The 27620-nt window shown below is 37.3% G+C and overlaps 1 protein-coding gene across 1 annotated transcript; it reads left to right on the plus strand.

Moving 5' to 3' along the window:
- Nucleotides 1–100: 100 nt before the first annotated feature.
- Nucleotides 101–26775, plus strand: LOC309974152 (Fc receptor-like protein 2; the record flags this gene model as incomplete). The annotated part of the gene is given in 6 exon segments (XM_082858603.1): nucleotides 101–160; nucleotides 23866–23988; nucleotides 23992–24025; nucleotides 24028–24149; nucleotides 24668–24887; nucleotides 26762–26775. Coding segments are annotated over 6 exon segments (573 nt in total).
- Nucleotides 26776–27620: the final 845 nt, after the last annotated feature.

Consider the following 27620-nt stretch of genomic DNA (forward strand, 5'->3'; position numbering starts at 1 on the left):
GTACACCTCATCCAGGTGCTTACCTCCATGAGATTATTCCTGCATCTACTGTGAAGTGAAGTTGGCTCAAGCTTTGAAGAGATCACCCAGGAGAACCAACATGAACTCAGGAGTGGGAAGAACTTTGTTACTAGAACCGGATTCCTATTGGTTCTTTCAGGTACAGGTCAAACTCTGCTCTGAGTTCTTTTTACAAGAGGAAACAGGACAGGAATAAAAGAACTTGAGGTCATGGGGTAGAGGGACAGTGAAGCTTAGAAAGCATGAACCCAAAGTTAGTGATTGTGTGGGACTGCTCCATACAGAAAGCTGTGTCCATAATTTTTTGTCCAAGTGCTTTCTCTGCTTAGACAGTACAGAGTTCCAGCCCTGCCCCTTATGTTAATCATCCTGTTTCTACATAAAATATGTGACTCAGTGAATTTGTTATCAAACTAAAATTAAAGCAAAGTTACATAAAATACCATTGCAGTTATACTAAATTTTAATGACATATTTTGTATGTCAGGCCAATCTAGGTGCCAATCTAGACGCCCCCATATTTATAAGGAGATATAATCTCAGTAGGTTTCACTACATCCAAAGTTCTGTATTTGTTGCAACCTCTGAAAGCTTTAGGAATATGTTTTCTTCCTTAATTCACAAACTTTTTGAAAACGTGATAATATGGTTTGAAGTCTGTATTTTAATTTTAAAACAATCATAAGCTAACACATAAATTAAAACATTTTAAAAGTATATAATGTAAAAGTTAAAGTCTTCCCTATAAGTTACCACAAGTGGTACCCATTGTTAAAAGCTTAGCATTGTTAAAATCTTACCTTTGCAGATATTTTTCTATTTTTCTGTAGAAACACTTCTACATACATGTGAATATATAGGTATTTAGAAGTATACCTATTTAATAAAATATCATGAAATATTTTAAAGTCTGTATGTAGATTATTGTACTATTTTAAAAGCTGTGTAGTATCCTGTTATATGATAAATCATAATATATTTTTTCTTTTTTTCTTTTGCTAAAATATAAATAACATAAAATTTACCATTTTAACCATGTTTTTCTTTATTTTCCAGTTATTAAATTCCTTTTGTTCATTTTTTTTCCTCATTTGTGTTTCTTCTATTTTTCTCTTTTTTAAATTGAGGTAACAGTTTATAACATTATATAAATTTTATGTGTATATTATAATTTGACTTCCATTTACACTACAGTGAGCTTAACACCAAAAGTTTAGTTTCAGTCGACTACCATATAGTTGGCTCCCTTTACCCACTTTGCTCTCCCCCACCTTCTTTTCCTCTGGTAACTGCTAATCTGTTCTTTGTATCTATGTGTTTGTTTTTGTCTTGCTTTTGTGAGTAATGTAAGATAGGAGTCCAGTTTCATTATTTTAATATGAGTATCCAGTTTTCCCAATATCATTTTTTGAAGAAACTATCCCTTCTCCACTGAATATTCTTGGCTCTCTTGTCAATTATTAATTGACCATATATGCCTAAGTTTATTTATGGGCTCTCAATTCTGTTTCATTTGTCTATGTGTCTGTTTTTATACTAATACCATACTGTTTTTATTATGATAGCTTTGCAATATAGTTTGAAATCAGGAAATGTGATGTCTCCAGCTTTGTTCTTCTTTCTCAATATTGCTTTGCTTATTTGGGGACTCTTGAAGCACCAAACAAATTTTAGAATTCTTTGTTATATTTCTGTGAAAAAATATCATTGGGATATTGATAAGGATTGCATTAAATGTATAGATGGCTTTGGGTAGTATGGACACTTTAACAATATTAATTCTTTCAATCCATGAACAAGAGATATCTTTCCATTTATTTGTGTCTTCTTCTATGTCTTACATCAAGGTCTTATAGTTTTAAATATACAGACCTTTCACCCCCTTGGTTAAATTTATTCCTAAGTATTTTATTGTTTTTGATGCTATAATACATGAGATTGTTTTCTTTATTCCTTTTCAGATAATTTGTTGTTAATGTGTAGAAATGCAACTGATTTTTTGTGTGTTTATTTTTATCTTGAAATTTAACTGTATTTTATTACTTCCAGAAGATTTTTTGTGGAGTCTTTAGGGTTTTCTGTATATAAATCATGTCATTCACATACAAAATTTTATTTCTTCCTTTCTGATTCAGATACCTTTTATTTCTTTTTCTTGTGCAATTGCTTTGGCTAGGGCTTCCAGTATTATGTTGAATAGGATTGGTGAGAATGACCACTCTTGCTTGTTCCTGATGTTAGAAGAAAAGTTTTCAGCTTTTCACCCTTGAGTATGATATTAGCTGTGGATTTGTCATATATGGCCTTTATTATATGGAGATACATTCCTTATATATTCAATTTTGAAAGTTTTTTTATCATGAAAAGTTTTGTCAAATGTCTTTTCTGCATCTATTGAGATGATCTTATAGTTTTAATTTTTAGTCTATTAAATTGATATATTACAGTTGTTGATTTGCATATGTTGAGCCATCTTTGTATCCCAGGAGTGAATTTCACTTGATCATGATATTTGATCCTTTTAATGTGTGGTTGAATTCAATTTGCTAGTATTTTGTGGATTTTTTTTTTTTGCATCTATATTCATCAGGGATATTGGCCTGTAGGTTTTTTTTTCTTTTCTTTTCTTGTAGTGCCCTTGTTTTGCTTTGGTATCTGGGTAATTATGGCCTCATAAAATTTTTTTGTACATGTTTACTTCTCTTCCATTTTTTGAACAGCTTGAGAAGAATTGGCTTTAATTCTTCTTTAAATGCTTTCTAGAATTAACCTGTGAAACTATACAGTCATGGGCTTTTCTTTTTGGGGAAGTTTTTGATTACTGATTCAATGTCCTATTTATTACTGATCTCTTCAGATTTTCTGTTCCTTCATGATTCAGTCTTCATAGATTGAATGTTTCTAGGAATTTATTCATTTTTTCTGTGTTGTCCAATTTGTCAGAATATAATTGTTTATAGTAGTTTCCTCTGATCCCTTGTATTTCTGTGGTATTAATTGTAATGTCTCCTTTTTTCACTTACAATTTTATTTATTTGAGTCCTCTTTTTCTTGATTAATCTAACTACAGATTTGTCAATTTTGTTTACCTTTTCAAAGAACCAGCTCTAGCTTTCTTATTCTCTTCCATTGTTTTCCTATTCTCTATTTCATTTATTTTTGCTTAATCTTTATTATTTCCTTACTTCTGCTAACTTTGAACTTAGTTTTTTCTTGTTTTTCCAGTTCCTTGAGGTACACTGCTAGGTTGTTCATATGAGGTCTTTCTTTTATGTTTTTTTAAATGTAGGCTTTTATAGCCATAAACTTTCCTCATTAGACTCTTTTTGCTGCATTCCCAAGTAATGGTGTGTTATGTTTTTATTTTATTTTGTCTAAAGATATTTTTTGACTTCTCTTTTGCTTTCTTCTTTGATCCATTTGTTGTTCAGAAGTGTGTTGTTTAATTTCCATTTATTTGTAAAATTTCCAGCTTTCCTCCTGTTATTGATTTCTAGTTTCATACTATTGTGGTAGGAAAAAAAATACTTGATATAATTTATTTCTCCTTAAGTTTGTTGAGACTTGTTTTGAGGCCTAACATATTATCTAGCCTAGGAAAAGTTCTATGTGTACTTGATAACTGTGTGTATTCTGTTGCTGTTGGGTGGAATGTTCTATATATGTGTGTTAGGTCTATTAGGTCTGTAGTGTTGTTCCAATTCGCTGTTTCCCTATTGATTCTCTGGATGATCTATCCACTGTAGAAATGGGATAGTTAAGCCCCCCACTATTATTGTGTTTGTGCTTTTTTCTCCTTTAGTTCTGTTAGCATTTACTTTACATATTTTGGCATTCCAGTGTTGGGTACGTAGATATTTACAATTGTTATATCTTCTTGATAAATTGACCCCTTTTAGATTATATAATGACCTTCTTTGTCTCATGTTATAGCTTTTGACTTAAAGTCTGTTTTGTTTGATATAAATATAGCTTCTCTCTTTCGGTTTCATTTACTCAGAATATTTTTTTCATTCCTTCATTTTGATCCTATGTGTGTCCTTATAGGTGACATGCTTCTATTGTGAGCATATATAGTTGAGCCTTGTTTTATTATCCACTTAGCCTTTTGATTGAGGAATTGAATTAATTTACATTTAAATAATTCTTGATATGTAAGAACTTACTAATGCCATCCTATTCATTATTTTCTGCCTTTTTGTAGCTTCCTATTCTTTTCTTCCTCTCATTGTTTTCCTTTCTGAATTGATGATTTTTCATAGTGGTATGCTTAGATTTTCTTTTTGTCTTCTGTGTATCTACTGTAGGTTTTTGCTTTGTTGTTGCTATGAGGCTTACATAAAATATCTTATAGATATTACAGTCTATTTTATGCTGATAACAAGTTAACTGCATACAAAACTTATACCCTTTTACTCCTTCCACGTTATGTTTATGATGTCACAATTTACCACTTTTTGTATTGTGTAGCTATTAACAAATTATTATCATTATATTTATTTTTATACTTTTGTCCCTTAAACTTTATACTAGAGTTAAGTTATTAACACATCACCATATTGTAGTATTACAGTATTCTGAATTTAACTATATATTTACCCTTACCAATGTGTTCTATGTCTTCATATGCTTTTATATTCTTTATTAGCATCCTTTCACGTCAACTTAAAGAACTTCTTTCAGCATTTCTTATAAGGCAGGTCTAGTGGGTGATGAGCTCCTTCAGCTTTTGTTTGTTGAAGTCTTTATCTCACCTTTGTATCTGAAGGACAACTTTTCCCAGTAGTTTTCTTAGTTGTTGTTGTTGTTTTTTCTTTTCAGTATTTTGAATATATCATCCCACTTTCTTCTAGGGTTTGGTAATATTATGGGTGTTCCTATGTATGAGATTTTTTTTTTTTTTGCTATTTAAATATTCTTTCTTTGCCTTTGCTTTTAGACAATTTTATTATCATGTGTTTTGGAAAAGATTGTTTGGGGTTGAAGTTTTGGGTGACCTATTAGCTTTATGAACTGGATGTCCAAATCTCTCCCCAGATTTGGGATGTTCTCAGCCATTATTACTTTAAATGAGCTTTTTGCCCCATTCTCCCTTTCTTCTTTGGGGATTCCAATAATGAATAGATTATTTCTCTTAATGGTAGTTCATAGTTCACATAGCATTTCTTCACTCTTTTTCATTCTTTACTTCTTTATTCTCCTCTAATTAGATAATTTCAAAGGATGTGTCTTCTATACTTCACAGATTCTTCTGCTTGATCTAGTCGATTATTGATGCTCTCTGTTGTATTTATTTCATTTATTGTATTCTTCAGCTCCAGGATTTTTGTTTGGTTCTTTTTAAAGATTTCTGTCTCTATGTTATATTTTGCATTTTGCTCATGTATTATTTTCCTGAATTCATTGAATTGTCTTTCTGTGTTGTCTTATAGTTCACTGAACTTCCTTAGAATAGTTATTTTGAATTTTTTACTGCATAAATCACAGATCCATATTTCTTTGGAGCTGGTTATTGAAAAAAATGATTGTATTCCTTTTGTAGTATTATATTTCCTTTATTTTTATATCTCTTGGGGTCTTGCATTGCTGTCTTCACATTTGAGGAAGCAGTCTCCTTCTCCAGTCTTTACTGGCTGACTTTGGGAGAAAAATACTTTCTGTCAGCCCGCTAGGAATTCTAAGGCTTTCTTAGAACTTTTCTATGGGTGCACCTGATCCACATTTCGTGTTCTCTCTTGTAAGAGAATTCTTAAGCTTGTATGACTTCTCTTGATCTGCCAGGCCGGGTGCTGCCAGACTCCTTTTTGCTTTCTCTAGGGTGGTCCTGAATGCTTAAGTTGTGTCATTTCTCCCAAGTCCACAGAGCTGGTTCAGCTTTCTGTGTGTGCTCACTAGCCATCTTCAAAGGATGATTCTTGCAGCTATTGGGAACATACATAAAGAACCATTCCTGCAGCAGGGGAATGTGTGAGTGAGACCTGTGGAGTGCTATTGGTGCCTGTGGGCCAGTTGGAGGGATCTGCAGGTGAGGCATCCCCTGTGATTCACAGGCAGACATCCTGATGGATTCTGTGATGCAGTTAGTAGCACTCATGTCCCTCTGGTCCTCTCTGAGAGCCCTATCTGCCACTTTCCCAGTTGCTCCCCACCACTCAGTCACACAGCACACCTCAATATTCCCCTTCAATCTATCCAATATCTGAGTTTTTTGCTCTGAGAGTGTGTCAGAAATTCTCTGCTGGACTCCTGGATTTCCACAAGACTCTCTTGTTCTTTGGTGATTGTCTAAACTGGTGGTCTTGGAGGAAAGACAGAAGAAAATTCTTATTCTGCTATGATGATAATGTCACTGTGGTCCAATTTCTTTCCTTATGAACTTTTACTTTCTAGTTCTTTTTGCTACAATCTGTGAGTTCATTTGTCCAGAAGGTTCAAAAGCAGAATTTAAGACTGATAGTTTAGATTTGCTCTCAATAGTTTTAATATTTTATTCCATGGTCTTCCTGCTTCTATTGTTGCCTTTGAGAAAATTTCCCTCAGTTTAATTGTTGTTTCTTTGTAGTTAATCTGTCTTTTCTCACTGGTTGCTTTTAAGTCTCTCTATCTTTGGTCTTATGTAGTTTCACTCTGCTGTGTCTAAATATGAATTTATTTTGCTTAAGATAAGTGTTTCTTAAACCTGAGGGTTCATGGCTTTCTTCAAATTTAGAAAATACTTAATTATTATCTCTGTTATTATATTGCCTCATCTTTGTTTTAATTCTATCCTTCAGAAATTCATATTAGAAGTTTTCTGGACCCTCTGACTTTGTTCTCATGACTCTTAATTAGTCTTCCAATTTTTCATTTCTTTATTAGCCCTGTTGCATTCTGGGCAATTTCTTAATCTCTATCTTTCAGTTTACTAATTGTTTCTTCAGCTATATCAGTTTAACCAATTTCTTTCTTATTTCAATGACTACATTTTTTTTTTCTTTTCCGGTACGTGGACCTCTAACTCTTGTGGCCTCTCCCATTGTGGAGCACAGGCTCTGGACATGCAGGCTCAGCAGCCATGGCTCACAGGCTCAGCTGCTCCACGGCATGTGGGATCTTCCCAGACTGGGACACGAATCTGTGTCCCCTGCACCAGCAGGTGGACTCTCAACCACTGCGTCACCAGGGAAGCCCCCCCTTTTTTTTTCTTCTCAGAGATATTAGTAGCAAACTTTTTAAAGCACGGTTTCTGAAGAGTTGTCTGGTTTTACATTTTGGTCTCACCATTTACTAGTCCTGCAGTTTGGGTCAACTTAATTAACCTTTGTGTGTTTTTCATGCTTAAAATTGGGATAGCAATTGTATCTAATATATGACGTTGTTTTGCTAATTATGTAAAATCATTTGTTTAAAATGCTTAAAAGTATACTTGGCACACATTAAGTTTTCAAAAATATTATTATTATAACTTTTCAAATTTGTCTTTTTATTATTTATAGTATTTTACTGTTATGTGCTTAATACAATTGATTCTTGAACAACATGGGTTTAAAGTGCATGGGTCTACTTATATATCTTTTTTTTTTCAATACATGTACTACTACATGTTTCATAATTGGTTGAATCTGCAGATGCAGAACTACAGATATGGAGGACCAACTGTAAAGTTATATATGGATTTTCGATTGCATGGAGAGTTGGAACCCTTAACACCTGTGTTATTCAAGAGTCAACTGTACTTTATTATTTTAAGAACCTTAAAATAGTTTAAATACATTTAATATACTATAATTCTTAGATAGTTCTTCTGAAGTTTTAGGTATTTAAAGCCTGTATTTATTGTATATTTTGAATCTTGTTCTTCATAAGTTGATGAGTTTTGTGATTTTAGATTAAGAAGCTTTTTGTGCAGTGTAGGAATTCCATGTGACCTGGGTTTCTGACTGTGTCCCTCAAAAGCCATTTTGTATTGACTTCTAAGCCCTGGGTGGTCACTGGCCCAGGACCAATTTTTATAATAATTCTTTATTTGGGATTTCCCAGGGCACACACAGGAGCATGGCACAGTCCTGGGCTTTGTTGTTTCAGAGGAAACTTTCTATTTTCCCCAAGCTTGTACAAACACAAGCTTACTTGGCATCTATCTGTGCTTGTGGGTAATTTTTTTTTCCTCACCAAACCACTCATTTATTAAAAAGAAAGTCTTGTGATGTTTTAGTTTCAAGTTTCTGCCTTTCGTAGGTCCAAAATTTTGTCTATTGATTCCACATAGACTTTAAGTGCAAAGCTCATACAAATTATTTAGTGTAGTATTTTATCTCCCACTCCTCCTAGGGGAACAGTAATGTAATTTACATGTTTAACACTCTGCTTTCACTTCCTTTTTTATCTGTAATAGGGGAATTTCCCTTCTTACCTATTTGGCTATGCATTTTAAAAATTATGTAAAATTTATGCATCCCTGAATGAATGTATGAATGCTTTTTCTGACTGGGAATTATACCTTTGTGAACTGGGAAAGAGTTGCTAGGAGAGCATGTTAGAAGAGTGAGCAAAAACCTCTGAAGGGAAATTGAGATTGAAAGCCAGGGTATAATTTTGTGGTACTTGTTTATTTTCTGTCACCAACAACTGATGTTCAACTGCCAGGAAGATATGCACAGGAAGCTGCTCTGGGTGATGCTATTAAGGGTTGGTATAGTCAATGACCCATGGTCCACAGTTCTTTTTGGTAATTGTCCTTCCTCCATAGAAAGTCATATCCCATCCACATTTCTGGAAACCCCACAAACATACAATTAAAACAGAAAATAGAAAGCTTCAGATTGAATTTTGTCTGATTCGTGGGGGCCCCTCTGCACCTGCCGTCCCCAGGGAGTCTAGGTCACTTACAGGGCGGTATTTTCACACATAGAGGGAGGATGGTTCCTTGTTGCAGATGCTGCTCAGATATCTGCCAGGAGACTCACTAAGTCTTCCTGTGCCTCTGTCTCCCCTCCTCTCCAAGACTAGGTTTACCTCTACTCCCCACCCCAGGAATAGCAATGCCTTCTTTAGAAGGGGTTTATAGAAACTTCTACTAATACTGAAGAAACTGGTACTCCTCATGAAGAAGAAAAATTTGAGTTTGGTAAAATTCCAGTCTCTAAAAACAATCACTATCTGAAACTAAAACTTCCTCATGCCCTTCTCTAATTAAGCAAATATGGGGATACTTCTTTTAGAAACTGTGTCTCTGGAGCATCTCCATCTTTATATCTGCCAGGGAGGTGATAGAGAACAGCTTCCAGGCATTCTTTTTTTTTTTTTTTTGCGGTACGCAGGCCTCTCACTGTCGTGGCCTCTCCCATTGTGGAGCACAGGCTCCGGACACGCAGGCTCAGCGGCCATGGCTCACAGGCCCAACTGCTCTGCGGCACGTGGGATCTTCCCCGACCGGGACACGAACCCATGTCCCCTGCATCAGCAGACGGACTCTCAACCACTGTGCCACCAGGGAAGCCCCAGGCATTCTTACTCAGTCTGAATTCCATGTCATGCTGTTTGGCCTATGCAGGGCCCCAGTAGACTTTTAGAAATTAATTGATTGCATTGTAGAGAATCTGCTGGGCAGAAGGGTCTGGTTCTGCCTAAATAACGTCTAGGTGTTGTCTATTAAGACAAAATCAATATTTCCACTAGCCAATTCTGCTCCAGAAGGTCTCCAACAAACATTATCACCTCCAAAAGTATATATTTATTACCCTGGACATAAAATTCCTAGGTCAAGCCCCACTCAAGAGAGACATATGTTGTTCAAGATAATTACAGTAACTATTAAAATTACTGCTATAACTACTACCACACAATGATGATGACCATGACAATGACTACTTCTATGGCCATGTATGCAGCATATTTATATACATTATGACACTTATTCTGCCATAGTGACCTTGGAGCCCCAAGTTCAACCAGATATATTCAGAGATCTCTGAAGTTTACCAGCCTCATTTTTCTACCCTAACTGTCCTAGTAGTCAACTTCCTCAAATGGGAGATGTTATTTATTTTCTTCTGAATTGTATTTCATGAAGATTCTCTTCTTCTCTGTTTCAATCCTGGCATCCCCCATCTTGGCACTATGCTCTGTGTCCCATTCAAGACATTGAACAGAATTTGCAGAGACTGCTTTTGCTCTGCGTCCAAGATAGCATCCTTCTGCCTGCTGCTACCTGTGGAATCTCTAAGTCAAGAGTCTACATGGTTGTGCCAAGAGGCTTTTATATCTATGTGTAACTCTGCTTCCCTGTGATACCTGTGACTCCATCTGACTGGTAGCTAAATATCTTTGCAGAGGGATAGTTTTATCTCTCACTTTGGTTAAACATATATACACACCATTTCACTTTTGCCATTACAGTCTTAAACATTGTTACCTTTCCCTCCACTGAACCATTTAGCTTCCTAATCTCTGAATGTGATCCCTAGTTTGCTTCCCACTTTAGGTATGCTTCCAGTCTATGTCTATCCATATGTAAATGCCTACCATCTGTCAAATACAGAGCAGCACCCAGATGGAGCATGTCAATCATTTCAGAGGACTTGTTGTCACCACTGTGACCCATCAACCTCACTATGACAACACTTGTCTCTAACGACCCGTTATTTCTCTTTTCTACCTGCAACACTCACTTTCACACAAACTATGAATTCCGCCCCACACCATTTGGTAATACCTTAGGAAATATTAACTTCCAACCTAACAGGATACATTTCCATAGAAGACATATTGGAATCAATGAAAGGTTGTGAATATTTTGAAAAATCTCCTCAGATGTTTATGAAAAACTTATACCTACCATGAACTCCTCCACCAACTTTTGGTCTTCTCTCTCTACTCTCTTCCCTAATTTGCTTCCATCCATCAGAATCCTATGACTTCCTGGCTGGCCAGGATGCGGAGGAATTTACAGGCCACCTAGGAACCTTTCCAGTAGGCAAGGACTTGAAGATCAGCTCTGGCCCCTCTTCTAAACATAAATAAGCCATTTATGCAGAAAGTTAAAGTAGCATTGCTTGATATACTTTAAGGTTAGAAAGGTCAAAAACTCAGGCCATTTTTTAAATGAATCTTTTAAAAATATATAAATAGCATATGTTTATTGTAGGAATACTAGAAAACACTAATAAGCAAAATGAGGAAAATAAAAATCACCTTTAATTACATTATTCAGATATAATTACAGTAAAGACTTGATGTTTATTGTCTCAGACATTTTTTTACTGGAGAGCAAGAGAGTGGTGTGCAGCAGATAAACTGCATTTAGTAGCCACTTTCCCCTTAGCAATATATCATGAGCATCTTTTATTGCTATTAAATATTCTTCTACAGAAGCATTTTAATGGCAGCTTGGTAATCCATACATAATTTATTTTCAAACTGCCTTTGTTAGGTGTTTTTAGCCTTTTCTTTTTACATGATTATAATGCTTCATCACATCATATACATACATCAGCATTTCCCAAAGTAAAACTAAGTTTATAGTGAATGATACTGTTAAGTATTCACCTGAACAGATAACATTGAGTCTATGATTATTATTTCACTATCAGTCTCCAGGTTACAAACACCTGTGATTTTGTGATTTAAAGTTTCATGCAGCAAAAGGTCCAAAAAGGCAACTTGCATCTGCCTGGACAGCCTGATCTGAGCAGATTGTTCTGTATAACATTTCTGAGGACTACATACTATCAGAATGAGAGTGACAATAGGCTTTGACATGATGCATGCTTTGCAGGGTGTAGCCGTATTAAGACCAGCTCATGATATAAAAAGCAGTATGGATTAGGAATAGGGAAGGGGATAATGCAATGAGATAGAGCAAGTGCTTTGAATCTTAGTAAAAATCCCATTCTACGAAGTTAAAAATTGACTAAGGAAAAATTTCACCTAAGAAACCTGAGCCATTGCAACAATGGCCCTGTTATCTTAAGAAACATTGAGAGACGCTATATCATAGCAAGACATCAAAGTGTTTAAGAGTCAGACTATGGAACTGGACTGCCTAGGTTTGCCCAGTTGTTACTACTAGAAATTGACCATATTGGTCTTGATCAACTTACTTGCCTTTTCTGGTGCCTGTTTCCTCAATTGTGTGAAAGGGATAGTGCTGACTTCACAAGCTTACTGAGGGTATTAATGACTTTGTGGGCATAAAGCACTTTGAACTTATTCAACTTATTAACAGCCATATATAAGTGTTAGTTATCACCAGTGTCAAGATGTGGAATTTCTCTGGCATTGAGAGGATCATCTTTAACTCTATAGCACCTATGGAAAAGAAGATAGTGATGAGACATTGAAGAGCTCTTCTACTTCCTTTTCTTGCTAGTTGTGCAAGACTTACTTTAAAAAGTAGTTTTCATTTCCTGAACATGGGACTCAACAGGTGGCTAAGGAAACATCTTCTCAAATAGCTAAACTAAGCCTTCACGCTCTTATGGTCATTACTAATCATCTTCAGTGAGTTAATATGAGTTAGAACTGAGGTGGAAGCAAGATGAGATCTCCAACTCTTGAAAGGCCTAAGGATTTATCAGAGCCCAGGGACCAGTAGAAATGCTCAGTTCTCTGCTTCCTGCTTAGATTTCATAGTCAAATACAAAACAGTTGCCCCAGGAAAATCATATTGCCATACATCCTAATTCTTAATGTTTAAGGCAGGTCACTTTACCATTTGTTGATCATGAATTGAATGAATGAATGAATCTGATTCTCTTAGATCTCAGAGAGTAATACGTTCTCATAAATAAAATTTTCATAATTTCAATGCTTAATAGTCCTCCATGAAAAATATTTAGATAGTTATCTACAAGATTTTGGCTTAAAAGATAAATTGAGACCCTTTGCTAATGTCCTTTTGCTTAATCATGGGCTATGAGGGAGAGGAAGTCTGCTGCTGAGAAACAAGATTCCTTTCGCTACATACAGTAGGCACTAAATAAATATTTGTTAATTGAGTAAAAGGACTCTCACATAAAATATGACTAGAGAAAACATCAGTTCAGGGTGGGTTCAACTCTCATAAACTCTCACTGGGTATGTTTCCTGATGAACTCTTTGTGACTTGAGACCATGTTATCATGTAGCAGTGTGTCTACCCCTTGAAAAGTATGGGTGAGAAGGCAGTTGGTGGGGAAGAGGGGAAGCAAAATGAAATGGAGAGGATCACTAAACATCCAACATCCATGGGACTTGCTTCTGGCAATCCCTTTGGGGAAGAGAAGGTTTGCAATTTGCCTCATGATTGTAAAATTAATGAGGGTTAAAGCAACTATGCTCCAACAAAAATTAATTAAAAAAAATAAAATGAATGCGGATTGGTTGTATGTTTGAGGGAGATTGAATTGTTGGTGATAATGGAGTAGGGGAATAGAAAAGGAGGGAAAGATGGAATGTTTTGAGCAATTTAGCAGAGTAATATAAATTTCTAAATTGTGATGCAAATGCTCTGTGTTAACCTTGGATTTTTGATCCCCTCACAGCTCTGCTCAGTGAACAGGCAGGTGAGTCACACTTTGTGTTTGTTGGTTTTGATCTGTGGTATATCAGCCACCCAGCTACCACAAGGTCCTGTAGAGATGGATGTAGAAAGACTGGAGAGATATCTACATGTTACTGCTCCCTGGGCCAACTTGCTCCAGCATCACACAGTTTCTGCTCCCGACACTTCCTGTGGCATTTGGCTCTGGCTTTGCAGTGATATTTTTGGAGTTATCGCTTCTCTTATATGACTGACCTCTGCTTCCTGATACTACATATCCAAATTCTGGTAATCATGGTATAATTGAACAGTGATAGAATATTTTCATCTGAGATATAACTTAGTTCCTTACCTTGAGGTCAAAACCCTCAACTATAATCCTAAAATATAATACAGATGTCACAGATAGAACATAGTCTGGTACCATAAATAAGTGAAAAGACAAGGTAGAAACTAGAGAATCTGTGACCAATCTAAGAAGAGCAGCCCCAGGGGAGGATATTTGTCCTTGGCAATGATTTTTTTTTTCACTATAATCAGTCACCTAAGAACTGAACCCTGGATTTAAACTCATTTCCACCTAATTGTATGTTGAATAAATGGACAAAAAATTTTGAAACATTTCAGTAGAAAGTTCTGAAAATTAAAGACACTGGATCTTGGGGGGACCTTCAAGATGGTGGAGGAGTGTGACATGGAGATCACCTTCCTCCCCACAGATACATCAGAAATACAGCTACATGTGGAACAACTCCTACAGAACACCTACTGAATGCTGGCAGAAGATCTCAGACTTTCCAAAAGGCCAGAAACTCTCCAACTATCTGGGTAGGGCAAAAGAAAAAAGGAAAAACAGAGACAAAAGAATAGGGATTGGACCTGCACCTCTGGGAGGGAGCTGTGAAGGAGGAAAAGTTTCCACATACTAGGAACCCCCTTCACTGGTGGAGACAGGGGGTGGGTGGGTGGGAAGCTTCAGAGCCAAGGAGGAGAGTGCAGCAACAGGGGTGCAGAGGGCAAAGCAGAGAGATTCCCACACAGAGGATCAGTGCCGACTAGCACTCACCAGCCTGAGAGGTTTCTCTGCTCACCTGCTGGGGTGGGTTGACACTGCAAACTGAGGCTCAGGCTTCGGAGGTCAGATCCCAGGGAGAGGACTGGGGTTGGCTGCATGAACACAGCCTGAAGGGGGCTAGTGCACCACAGCTAGCCGGAAGGGAGTCCAGGAAAAAGTCTGGAGCTGCCTAAGAGGCAAGAGACCATTGTTTCAGGGTGCGTGAGGAGAGGGGATTCAGAGCACCGCCTAAACGAGCTCCAGAGATGGGCATGAGCTGCGGCTAACAGTGTGGACACCAGAGATGGCCATGAAATGCTAAGGCTGCTGCTGCAGCCACCAACAAGCCTGTGTGCAAGCACAGGTCGTTATCCACACCTCCCCTCCCAGGAGCCTGTGCACACTCCCACTGCCAGGGTCCCGTGATCCAGGGACACTTCCCCGGGGAGAACACATGGCGTGCCTCAGGCTGTTGCAATGTCACACCAACCTCTGTTACCACAGGCTCACCCAGCATTTTGTACCCCTCTCCCCCCAGCCTGAGAAAGCCAGAACCCCCTAATCAGCTGCTACTTTAACCCTGTCCTGTCTGGGCAGGGAACTGATGCCAGAGGGTGACCTACATGCAGAGGAGGGGCCAGATCCAAAGCTCAACCCCAGGAGCTGTGCAAACAAAGAAGAGAAAGGGAAATTTCTCCCAGCAGTCTCAGGAGCTGCAGCTTAAATCTCCACAATCAACTTGATGTACTCTGCATCTCTGGAATACTTTAATAAACAACAAATCAACCCAAAATTGAGGCAGTGGACATTGGGAGCAACAGTAGACTTGGGGTTTGCTTTCTGCATCTAATTTGTTTCTGGTTTTATGTTTATCTTGGTTTAGTATTTAGAGCTTATTATCATTGGTAGATTTGTTTATTAATTTCACTGCTCTCTTCCTTTCTTTTTATACATATATATTTTTTCCTTTTTCTCTTTTTCTGAGTGTGTGTGTATGCTTCTTTGTGTGATTTTGTCTGTATAGCTTTGCTTTTGCCATTTGTCCTAGGATTCTGTGTGACTGTTTTTTAATTGTTTTTTATTTTTAGTATAGTTTTTAGTGCATGTTATCATTGGTGGATTTGTTTTCTGGTTTCGGTGCTCTCTTCTTTCCTTTTTTTAATTACTGTTTTATTTTTAATATTATTTTTTATTTTAATAACTTTATATTTTATTTTACTTTATTTATTTATTTATTTTCTTCTCCCTTTTCTTCTTAGCCATGTGGCTGACAGGGTCTTGGTGCTCCAGCTGGATGTCAGTCCTGAACATCTGAGTGGGAGAGCCAAGTTCAGGACACTGGTCCACCAGGGCCCTCCCAGTCACACATAGTATCAAATGGTGAAAGCTTTCCCAGAGATCTCCATCTCAATATAAAGACCCAGCTCCACTCAATGACCAGCAAACTACAGTGCTGGACACCCTATGCCAAACAACTAGCAAGACAGGAACACAACTCCACCCATTAGCAGAGAGGCTACATAAAATCATAATAAGTTCACAGACACCCCAAACCACACCACCAGATGAGGTCCTGCTCAACAGAAAGGCAATATCCAGCCTAATCCACCAAAACACAGGCACTACTCTCCTCCACCAGGAAACCTGCACAACCCACTGAACCAACCTTACCCACTGGGGGCAGACACCAAAAATAATGGGAACTACGATCCTGCAGCCTACAAAAAGGAGACCCCAAACACAGTAAGTTAAGCAAAATGAGAAGACAGAGAAACACACAACAGATGAAGGAGCAAGGTAAAAGCCCACCAGAACAAATGAAGAAGAAATAGGCAATCTACCTAAAAACGAATTCAGATCAATGGTAGTAAAGATGATCCAAAATCTTGGAAATAGAATGGAGAAAATACAAGAAATGTTTAACAAGGACCTAGAAGAACTAAAGAGCAAACAAACTATGATGAAACCACAAAAAATGAAATTAAAAATTCTCTAGAAGGAATCAATAACAAAATAACTCAGGCAGAAGAACAGATAAATGACCTGGAAGATAAAATAGTGGAAATAACTATTGCAGAGCAGAATAAAAAAAAAGAATGAAGAGAATTGAAGACAGTCTCAGAGACTTCTGGGACAACATTAAACACACCAACATTTAAATTATAGGGATCTCAGAAGAAGAAGAGAGAAAGAAAGAAAATGAGAAAATATTTGAAGAGATTATAGTTAAAAACTTCCCTAATATGGGAAAGGAAATAGTTAATCAAGTCCAGGAAACACAGGATAAATCCATACAGGATAAGGAGAAACAAGACACATATTAATCAAGCTATCAAAAATTAAATACAATGAAAAAATATTAAATGCAACAAGGGAAAAACAACAAATAACATACAAGGGAACCCCCATAGGGTTAACAGCTGATCTTTCAGCAGAAACTCTGCAAGCTAGAAGGGACTAGCAGGACATATTTAAAGTGATGAAGGACAAAAACCTGCAACCAAGATTACCCAGCAAAGATCTCATTCAGATTCGATGGAGAAATTAAAACCTTTACCAACAAGCAAAAGCTAAGAGAATTCAGCAACACAAAACCAGCTTTACAACAAATGCTAAAGGAGCTTCTCTAGACAAGAAACACAAGAGAAGGAAAAGACATACAGTAACAAACTGAAAACAATTAAGAATATGGTAATAGGAACATACATATCAATAATTACCTTATATGTAAATGGATTAAATGCTCCCAACAAAAGACACAGACTGGCTGAATGGATAAAAAAACAAGACCCATATATATACTGCCTACAAGAGATCGACTTCAGACCTAGGGATACATACAGACTGAAAGTGAGGGGATGGAAAAAGAAATTCCATGCAAATGGAAACCAAAAGAAAGCTGAAGTAGCAATTCTCATATCAGACAAAAGAGACTTTAAAATAAAGACTATTACAAGAACAAAGAAGGACACTACATAATGATCAAGGGATCAATCCAATAAGAATATATAACGATTGTAAATATTTATGCACCCAACATAAGAGCACCTCAGTACACAAGGCAAATACTAACAGTCATAAAAGGGGAAATTGACAGTAACATATTCATAGTAGGGTACTTTAACACCCCACTTTCACCAATGGAGAGATCATCCAAAATGAAAATAAATAAGGAAACACAAACTCTAAATGATACATTAAACAAGATGGACTTAATTGATATTTATAGGACATTCCATCCAAAAACAACAGAATACACTTTCTTCTCAAGTGCTCATAGAAGACTCTCCAGGATAGATCATATCTTGGGTCAAAATCAAGCCTTGGTAAATTTAAGAAAATTGAAATCATATCAAGTACCTTTTCTGACGACAACGCTATGAGACTAGATATAAATTACAGGAAAAAAAAATCTGTAAAAATACAAACACATGGAGGCTAAACAATACACTACTTAATAACCAAGAGATCACTGAAGAAATCAAAGAGAAAATAAAAAAATATCTAGAAACAAATGACAATGAAAACACAATGACCCACAACCTATAGGATGCAGCAAAAGCAGTCCTAAACGGGAACATTATAGCAATACAATCCTACCTTAAGAAACAAGAAACATCTCAAAAAAACAACCTAACCTTACACCTAAAGCAATTAGAGAAAGAAGAACAAAAATACCCAAAAGTTAGCAGAAGGAAAAAAATCATAAAGATCAGATCAAAAATAAATGAAGGAAAAAATAGTAGCAAAGATCAATAAAACTAAAAGCTGCTTCTTTGAGAAGATAAACATAATTGATAAAGCATTAGCCAGACTCATCAAGAAAAAAAGGAAGACTCAAATCAATAAAATGAGAAATGAAAAAGGAGAAGTAACTGACACTGCAGAAATTCAAAGGATCATAAGAGATTACTACAAGCAACTATACGCCAATAAAATGGACAACCTGGAAGAAATGGACAAATTCTTAGAAAAGCACAACCTTCTAAGACTGAACCAGGAAGAAATAGAAAATATAAATAGACGAATGACAAGCATGGAAATTGAAACTGTGATGAAAAATCTTCCAACAAACAACAGCTGAGGACCAGATGGCTTCACAGGCGAATTCTACCAAACATTTAGAAAAGAGCTAACACCTATCCTTCTCAAACACTTCCAAAATATAGCAGAGGGAGGAGGACACCATCACTCTGATACCAAAACCAGACAAAGATGTCACAAAAAAGGAAAACTACAGGCCAATATCACTGATGAACAAAAGTGCTCAACAAAATACAAGCAAACAAAATCCAACAGCACATTAAAAGATCATACACCATGATCAAGTGGGGTTTATTCCAGGAATGCAAGGATTCTTCAATATATGCAAATCAATCAATGTGATACACCATATTAACTAATTGAAGGAGAAAAACCATATTATCATCTCAATAGATGGAGAAAAAGCTTTCAACAAAATTCAACAATTTATGATAAAAACCCTCCAGAAAGTAGGCATAGAGGGAACTTACCTCAACATAATAAAGGCCATATATGACAAACCCACAGCCAACATCATTCTCAATGGTGAAAAAGTGAAACCATTTCCACTAGGATCAGGAAAAAGACAAGGCTGCCCACGCTCACCACTATTACTCAGCATAATTTTGGAAGTTTTAGCCACAGCAATCAGAGAAAAAAAAGAAATAAAAGGAATCCAAATCAGAAAAGAAGAAGTAAACTGTCTCTCTTTGCAGATGACATGATACTATACATAGAGAATCCTAAAGATGCTACCAGAAAACTACTAGAGCTAATCAATGAATTTGGTAAAGTAGCAGGATACAAAATTAATGAACAGAAATCTCTTGCATTCCTATACAATAATGATGAAAAATCTGAAAGTGAAATTAAGGAAACACTCCTATTTACCATTGCAACAAAAAGAATAAATATCTGGGAATAAAACTACCTAAGGAGACAAAAGACTCGTATGAAGAAAACTGTAAGACACTGATGAAAGAAACTAAAGATGATACAAATAGATGGAGAGATATACCATGTACTTGGATTGGAGGAACTAACATTGTGAAAATGACTATACTACCCAAGGCAATGTACAGATTCAGTGCAATCTCTGTCAAACTACCGATGGCATTTTTCACAGAACTAGAACAAAAAATTTCACAATTTGTATGGAAACACAGAAGACCCCCGAATAGCCAAAGCGATCTTGAGAAAGGAAAACAGAGCTGTAGGAATCAGGCTCCTGGACTTCAGATAATACTATAAATCTACAGTAATGAAGACAGTTTGGTACTGGCATTTAAACAGAAATATAGATCAATGGAACAGGATAGAAAGCCCAGAGATAAGCCCACACACATACGGTCACCTTATCTTTGATAAAGGAGGCAAGAATATACAATGGAGAAAAGACAGCCTCTTCAATAAGTGGTGCTGGGAAAACTGGACAGCTACATGTAAAAGAATGAAATTAGAACACTTCCCAATACCCTACATAAAAATAAACTCAAAATGGATTAAAGACCTAAATATAAGTCCAGACACTGTAAAACTCTTAGAGGAAAACATAGGAAGAACACTCTTCAACATAAATCACAGCAAGATCTTTTTTGACCCACCTCCTAGAGAAATGGAAATAAAAACAAAAATAAACAAATGGGACCTAATGAAACTTACAAGCTTTTGCACAGCAAATCAAACCGTAAATAAGATGAAAAGACAACCCTCACTATGGGAGAAAATATTTGCAAATGAAGCAACTGATAAAGGATTAATCTCCAAAATATACAAGCAGCTTATGCTGCTCAATATCAAAAAAACAAACAACCCAATCCAAACATGGGCAGAAGACATAAATAGACATTTCTCCAAAGAAGATATACAGATTGCCATCAAACAAATGAAAGTATGCTCATCATCACTAATCATTAGAGAAATGCAAATGAAAACCACAATGAAGTATTACCTCAGAATGGCCATCATCAAAAAATCTACAAACCATGAATACTGGAGAGGGTGTGGGGAAAAGGGAACCCTCTTCCCCGTTGGTGGGAATGTAAATTGATACAGCCACTATGAAGAACAGTATGGAGTTTCCTTAAAAAACTACAAATAGAACTACCATATAACCCAGCAAACCCACTACTGGGCATATACCCTGATCAAACCATAATTCAAATAGGGTAATGTACCACAATGTTCATTGCAGCTCTATTTACAATAGCCAGGAGATGGAAGCAACCTAAGTGTCCATCGACAGATGAATAGATAAAGAAGATGTGGCACATATGTACAATGGAATATTACTTAACCAAAAAAGGAAATGAGATTGAGTTATCTGCAGTGAGGTAGATGGGCCTAGAGAGTGTCATACAGAGTGAAGTAAGTCAGAAAGAGAAAAACAAATATCGTATGCTAACACATATGTATGGAATCTAAAAACAAAAAAAAAACAACAAAAAAAAAACAAGTTCTGAAGAGCCTAGGGGCAGGACAGAAATAAAGATGCAGATGTAGAGAATGGACTTGAGGGCACAGGGAGGGGGAAGGATAAGCTGGGAGGAAGTGAGAGAGTGGCATGGACATATATATACTACCAAATGCAAAATAGATAGCTAGTGGGAAGCAGTTCATAGCACAGGGAGATTAGCTCAGTGCTTTGAGTCCACTTAGAGGTGTGGAATAGTGAGGGTGGGAGGAAGATGCAAGAGGGGAGAGATATGGGGATATATGCATATGTATAGCTGCTTCACTTTGTTATACAGCAGAAAATAACACACCATTGTAAAGCAATTATACTCCAAAAAAGATGTTAAAAGAAGATAAAAAACAAAGATACTAGATCTTATTCCAGTAACCAGCTTATTCCCGTTATCCAGGCCACTTGGTTGTTTCATCTAGCAAGCTCAGAAGAAGGAACAGAACATGATTTTACAATACAATGTGGTGCCGTTAAAGACTGGATGAAAGCATAAGGGGTGGGAAAGCAAAATGTCCACCGAGGACAAGGGTCCCCTATGTGAAGTCACCAATGGAGTGAGCTAAGGAGTAGGAGATTTAGCAGAACACCCTGTATCCATGTAAAAAGTTATGTTTACCTTGACATTCCCTATAATGGACTGAATGTTTTAGCCTGTTACCCATTCATATGTTAAAACCATATTCTCAATGTGATAGTATTTGGAGGTGGAAGCTTTGTGAGGTAATTAGATCATGAGGGTGGGCTCTTCATGAATGAGATTAGTGCCCTTATAAGAAGAGACTGGAGAACTAGTTGGGTCTCTTCCTGCTGTATGAGAATACAAGTCAGCAGTCTGCAACCTGGAAAGGGGTCCTCACCAGAACTGGACAATGCTGGCACACTGATCTTGGACTTTCAGCCTCCAGAACTGTGAGAAATAAATTTGTGCTGTTGGTAAGCCCCCTAGTTTATGGCATTTTGTCAGAGCAGCCCAAGTTGAATAAGATATCTCCTCAGGAAAAATAAGATGCATCTCTGAGTGACTAAGGAATGGGTTGAAACTTCTATCTTGTCTAAAGATGAAGAGGTTACACCTGACACATCTCATTGCCTAAGAATAAGGGAGATGGTCAGACATTGGATTCTCTGCAGAAATGAAAAATCCAGTTCCCCCCTCCCCTCTCTTTCAGACTGGTTCACTGTCCTGGCTCCCTCTTCTGTCTTTGAATGAAACAGTGTAGTTCTGATATGCCAGAGAGAAAAGGCTTGGAAAATAAAGACAGTGACTTATTACAAAGATAGAAAAGCATTATTGCTTTTACAGATGAAGTCTCAAGCTTTCCTATCCAAAATGCATTTTGAGTGACAGTGGCAAATATTACTGTACTGTTACTGGAAGAAAACTCTAAAAACAGAAATAGTAAAGAGTAGTAAGGATTGAAGTCTTAAGTAAAACTGTCACTCCTGTGGGAGCTGGGGTGGATAGGAGACAGTGGTAGCAGAGCAGGTGGGTACTTCATAGGGGAAAGCTACCCATACACCAAACATGAACTGGAGTGCTTGTGGTTTGACCATGTAAGGGAGACATGGTACGTGGCATGTCTGGTTCTGAATGTCCTGTTTGCTGGGGTTGTTTCTCACCAGGTACTTTTCAGCAGGAACTGTAAATCTTACTGCTCTGAAAACTGTTGTGATCCTTCTCTCCAGAGCTGTTTCCATGTCCTGGGCTGACAGTCAGCTCTTCTGGGCCCATTGAGGAGGTCCCAGTGACCTTGATCTCTCTTGAAAGACCCATCCCTCTCCACAGAGCTCAGATGCCCAGCTCCAGTTTGCTTATTCAGAGATAGCAGGATCCTGGGGTTAGGCTAGAGCAGCTCCCCAGAGCTCTAGTTCCCCACCATGTGGAGTGAAGACTCAGGGTCTTACTGGTGCCATGCAGAGACAGTGACTCACAGTGTCAGAAACTGGAGCCTCCAATCTTAAATTCACGGGCAGAATAAGTATCAGTGGGGCTGAGCATGGGGAAAAATATGAACACTGTAGCTTCAGCATGGATGGCTAGTCTTTTGTTTCTTTGTTCAACTTCTGTTCTTGTGGAAAGTAGGAGCTGGACTAGAGAAACTCTCCAAATTGCTCTTGGCATTTCATAAGAATAACAAATGGACTAAGCTCCTTATAATCTTTCTCTTCTTATTAAAGTAATATCATCAATCAAATCTTCATTGATCACCAACTGTGTGCATTGGCATTTAGTAGAGGGTTGGGAACTTTAAAAGACAAGGTTCCTGCTCTCCAAATGTCTCCACATGCTGGATTGCAACACATATGGGGCTAAAATGAAGAGTCAGAAGAGCAGAAATCAAAGTGAACTGGAGTGGTCAGAGGAGAGGGTGACAATTTGTGTTGATCCTTGAAATTGGGAATAATGGAGGAATTTTTATTGACATTATTAGGAACAGTGCCTTTTTCAAGGTAGACTGATGCTACCAGTGAACTTCTTAATTCTATGCAAAAGGTATGTGTCTGCACAGTGACTCATCCAAAAAAAATGTTTCTTCTCTCATGTAGTGGATGATTCATCATGATTCTTTAATGATTGCTACCCATGAAATTAGCCCAGATCTGGGTTAGGACCTGAAAGTATCTGTATCCACATTCTTCAAGGATAATTACCATGGATTCCTTACCATTGTATACTTGTAATATGTTACATAAGCAATACCCATATTCCCACTCCTTGTATTAGAGGCTGAAATAAGTCTACCTTCTGTTCCCAGAGTCTTTCATAGTCAGGGTTCTCATATGTCATCTTCTATTCAGCTAGAAGTCCTGGGCTCTAATGTAAGCTTAGATACCCAGATCCCTGGGGGACAAGAGACTGAAGGAGGGGATCTCACCCTACTCTGCTCAGTGGCTGAGGGCACAGGAGACATCACATTTTCCTAGCACAGAGAGGCCACAGGAACCAGTCTGGGACAGAAGCCCAGCATTTCCTGTCAGCAGACCTGGAGATCCCAGCTGTGAAGGAGTACAATGCTGGCCAATATTACTATAGAGCTGACAATGGCCACAATCGTATCCAGAACAAGGTGGTGAATATTTCTGTGAGAAGTAAATTTCACTCCCATTCATCTCAGACAGAAATCCCCAAACCAAGAGCCAGGAGTCATGAGGAAATTCCAGGAGATCCCAGTGATCAGTGTTGTGGAGAACCACCAACAACTTGAGGATGGGTTACCTTCACAAGTTAAACTGCTGACATATTTTTTTTTCATAGCAGAAAACACAAAGGTGGTTGGGTTGGCATTAGAAGTAAATAAGATGAGAACGACAAATGATCATGTCTCTAGACAATTACCCAGAATTGATATTTCCTCAAATTTCTAAAGACACTTTGAAAAAACAACCTCTGATTGCTCTAATGGGGATACAGGAATGGAAGGAATACACAATGACCAAGAGCCAGGCCCGATGCTGAGATCCTGGTATGGGAATTCATGAGTCTAATGCAGCATCACAAATCCTCTCTGATAGCCCCCTTTGGGTCTGTTAGTTCCAACATCTTGTCCTGTCCTCACCCTCAGGGGTCCCAGGACCCAGGCTGTCATGGTGGATATGGTAGAGCTTTGCTGTGAGGCTTGGAGCTGCCCCTACATCCCCCACCCCAATCCTGTACCGGTTTTATCATGAGGACATCAACCTGGGTAGCAGCTCAGTGCCCTCTGGAGAAGGAGCATCCTTCAACCTCTCTCTAACTGCAGGGCATTCTGGAAGCTACTCCTGTGAGGCTGACAATGGCCTGGGGGCCCAGTTCTGTGAACTGGTGCCACTCTCCATCTCAGGTGGGTTGATGGTCCCTGGATACAGGAGTAGTATTATAGTCAATGGCTTTTTATTGGTACCATACTTGGGTTTCAGAAAATAGGTGGAGGTCTAGGTGATGTCTGCTCTATGGGGGGAGTTGGAGAAGGTGAGCTCCCTCAATGCCTGACTGCTTTTCTTCTCTCCACACTAACCTGAAAAGTACACACTATGCTTAAATTTACATGAATTTATATTTACTGTTTCTGCATAGTATTGGCAAGGATTCCAGGACCCATTACTGCTATAGATTGGATTTGAAAAAAAAAAAGAGAGAAAAATGAAAACCTTCAAAAATCTGATCATTTATTTTCATGCTTCACAATTTTCTAAGGCTCCATGTAGTGGGCAACGTTGCCATATTACTAATTTTACAATTTGTCATTTTTCCCTGTGTGTAGTCACTTGAGACTAAAACCATTAGCACATTCCTCCATGCTTGACTTTTAAATAAAAAGTCCAATTATTAAATGTAATTTAATAATTTTCAATAGACAAAATTAGTTTATATGCAATGAAGTAAAATATAATTAAGAGTTTTATTTAAATAAATGAAAACAACTTAGTATAATATTTTATCTTTTATTTATCCATTTCTTCTCAGTTACCCAACTCATGACAAGAACAGTGACTCCTTTTTGAATTCTTGGATCTATTATATGGATCATAAGGGGCCATCATCACCTGCATGTCTGGTGGTTGATGCTGGCTATAGGTTGGGACCTCAACCTGGACAGTCAATTAGAGTGTGTATGTGTGACCCTTCAATGTGGTCTGGACTTCCTCATAACATGGTGGCCTTAGGGTAGTCAGACTTTTTATATGTTGGCTTAAGCTTCAAAAAAAATGTGATAGTAAATCTATAACATCTCATCAACTAATTCAAAAATTACAGTATCACTTCCACCACAGTTTTATAGGGTCTTAGCACCTAACAAACTTGTCCAGATACAAGGGGAGGGAGTATAGACTCCACCTCTAAATTGAGGAACTGTCAAAAATTTTACAGCCATATATATATATTTTTATTGAAGTATAGCTGATTTATGATATTGCATTAGTTTCAGGTATACAGTACAGTGATTTGGTTCTGCTTCTGGTTTTTTTTTTTTTTTTTGCAGATCATATCCCATTATAAGTTATTACAAGATATTGAATATAATTCCCTGTGCTATACAGTAAACTCTTGTTGCTTATCTATTTTATGTATCATAGTTTGTATATGTTAATCCCATACTTCTAATTTATCCCTCCCTACCTCTCTCTGTATCCTCTTTGGTAACCATAAGTTTGATTTCTATGCCTGTGAGTCTGTTTCTGTTTTGTATATTTATTCATTTGTATTATTTTTTAGATTACTTACGTGTAACTGACATCATATAGTATTTGTCTTTCTCTGCCTGACTTGTTTCACTAAGCTAAGTATTCTCTAGATCCATTCATGTTGCTGCAAATGGCAGTATTTTATTCTTTTTAATTTTACAATCATATTTTAAACACTTCCACACACACCAGCATGAATATCAGTCCATGTCTCCCAACTCCACAGGATTGTGCTAAAGCACAAGCCTCCCTGCTGCCCTTTCTGGACTTGGCAAGTGCACTTTTAAACAAGTGGTTTCAGAAGCCAGGTTTTTCTCCCTGAGCTCCTTTCTTCTCTAATCGTGTCTCAGAATTCTTCGCTGTCTTATTATCTCTTCAGTACCTTGAAAGAGACTTTTAAAAGAATTTCGCCCAGCATTTCTAGTGATTCTCAAAAGAAAGGTTAGTTCAGTTTCTTCTTCCATCATTACTGGAAGTGTAAATGCATCCACCTTTTATAACCAACACTTTCATAAAGGTGTTATGTTTTTAGCCTTTTCAGCATAACTTTATCTGTTTGCAATATCCAATTTTTAAGACCCCAAACTTAGAGAATACCTCCAAATGATATATCATACTGATCCCTACTAATATTCTACTAGCCAAAAAATGTTACCAATGACTAATTATTGGGTCTATTATGTATGGAAAACTTACACATATTATATGGAATTATTAAAAAAAAAGTATGTTTTAAGTGTGTGATATTGTCCATGGTTGACAATCTTGGGGAAGTAGTTTGCCATGTTCATACAGTCAGTAGAGGGTAGAGCTAAGACCAGAATCCATATTTCCCTGACTGCAGAGGCTTAAACCTGACTTTGTTGCACCTCCTCACTTTATTTTCCTCTTATAAGTTTCACCAATTTTAGTAAGGCATCATTTATTAATCTGTAAGATACAGCATCTATATTAAACAGTATAAAGTTTCTAACAAAAATTAAAGATAGAACTATTGTATGATCCACCAATCCCAGTTCCGTGTATTCATCCAAAATAATTGAAATCAGGATCTTGAAGAGATATTAGCACTGCTATGTTCATTAAAGCACTATGCGCAATAACCATGATGTGGAAGAAACCTCACTGTCCATCAATAGATACATGGATAAAGAAAGCATGGTACATATGTTACTGAGTCCAAGTTCCCTCTGCTCGCTGGATGACAGGCCAATAAATCAGGAGACAAGGTGTTGAGGCAAAGAATAATGACTTTATTTGGAAACCTGGCAGACAGAGAAAATGGCAGACTATTGTCTAAAAAAAAAACATCTTATCGCGGTCTGGATGTCAGTTTCTTTTATAGAACAGAGGGTGGGAGGAGGTGAGGAAGTAAAATAAAAAGGCCATAA

The sequence above is a fragment of the Leucopleurus acutus genome (genome assembly GCF_964270905.1).
Source record: "Leucopleurus acutus genome assembly, chromosome: 2".
Lineage (NCBI taxonomy): Eukaryota > Metazoa > Chordata > Mammalia > Artiodactyla > Delphinidae > Leucopleurus > Leucopleurus acutus.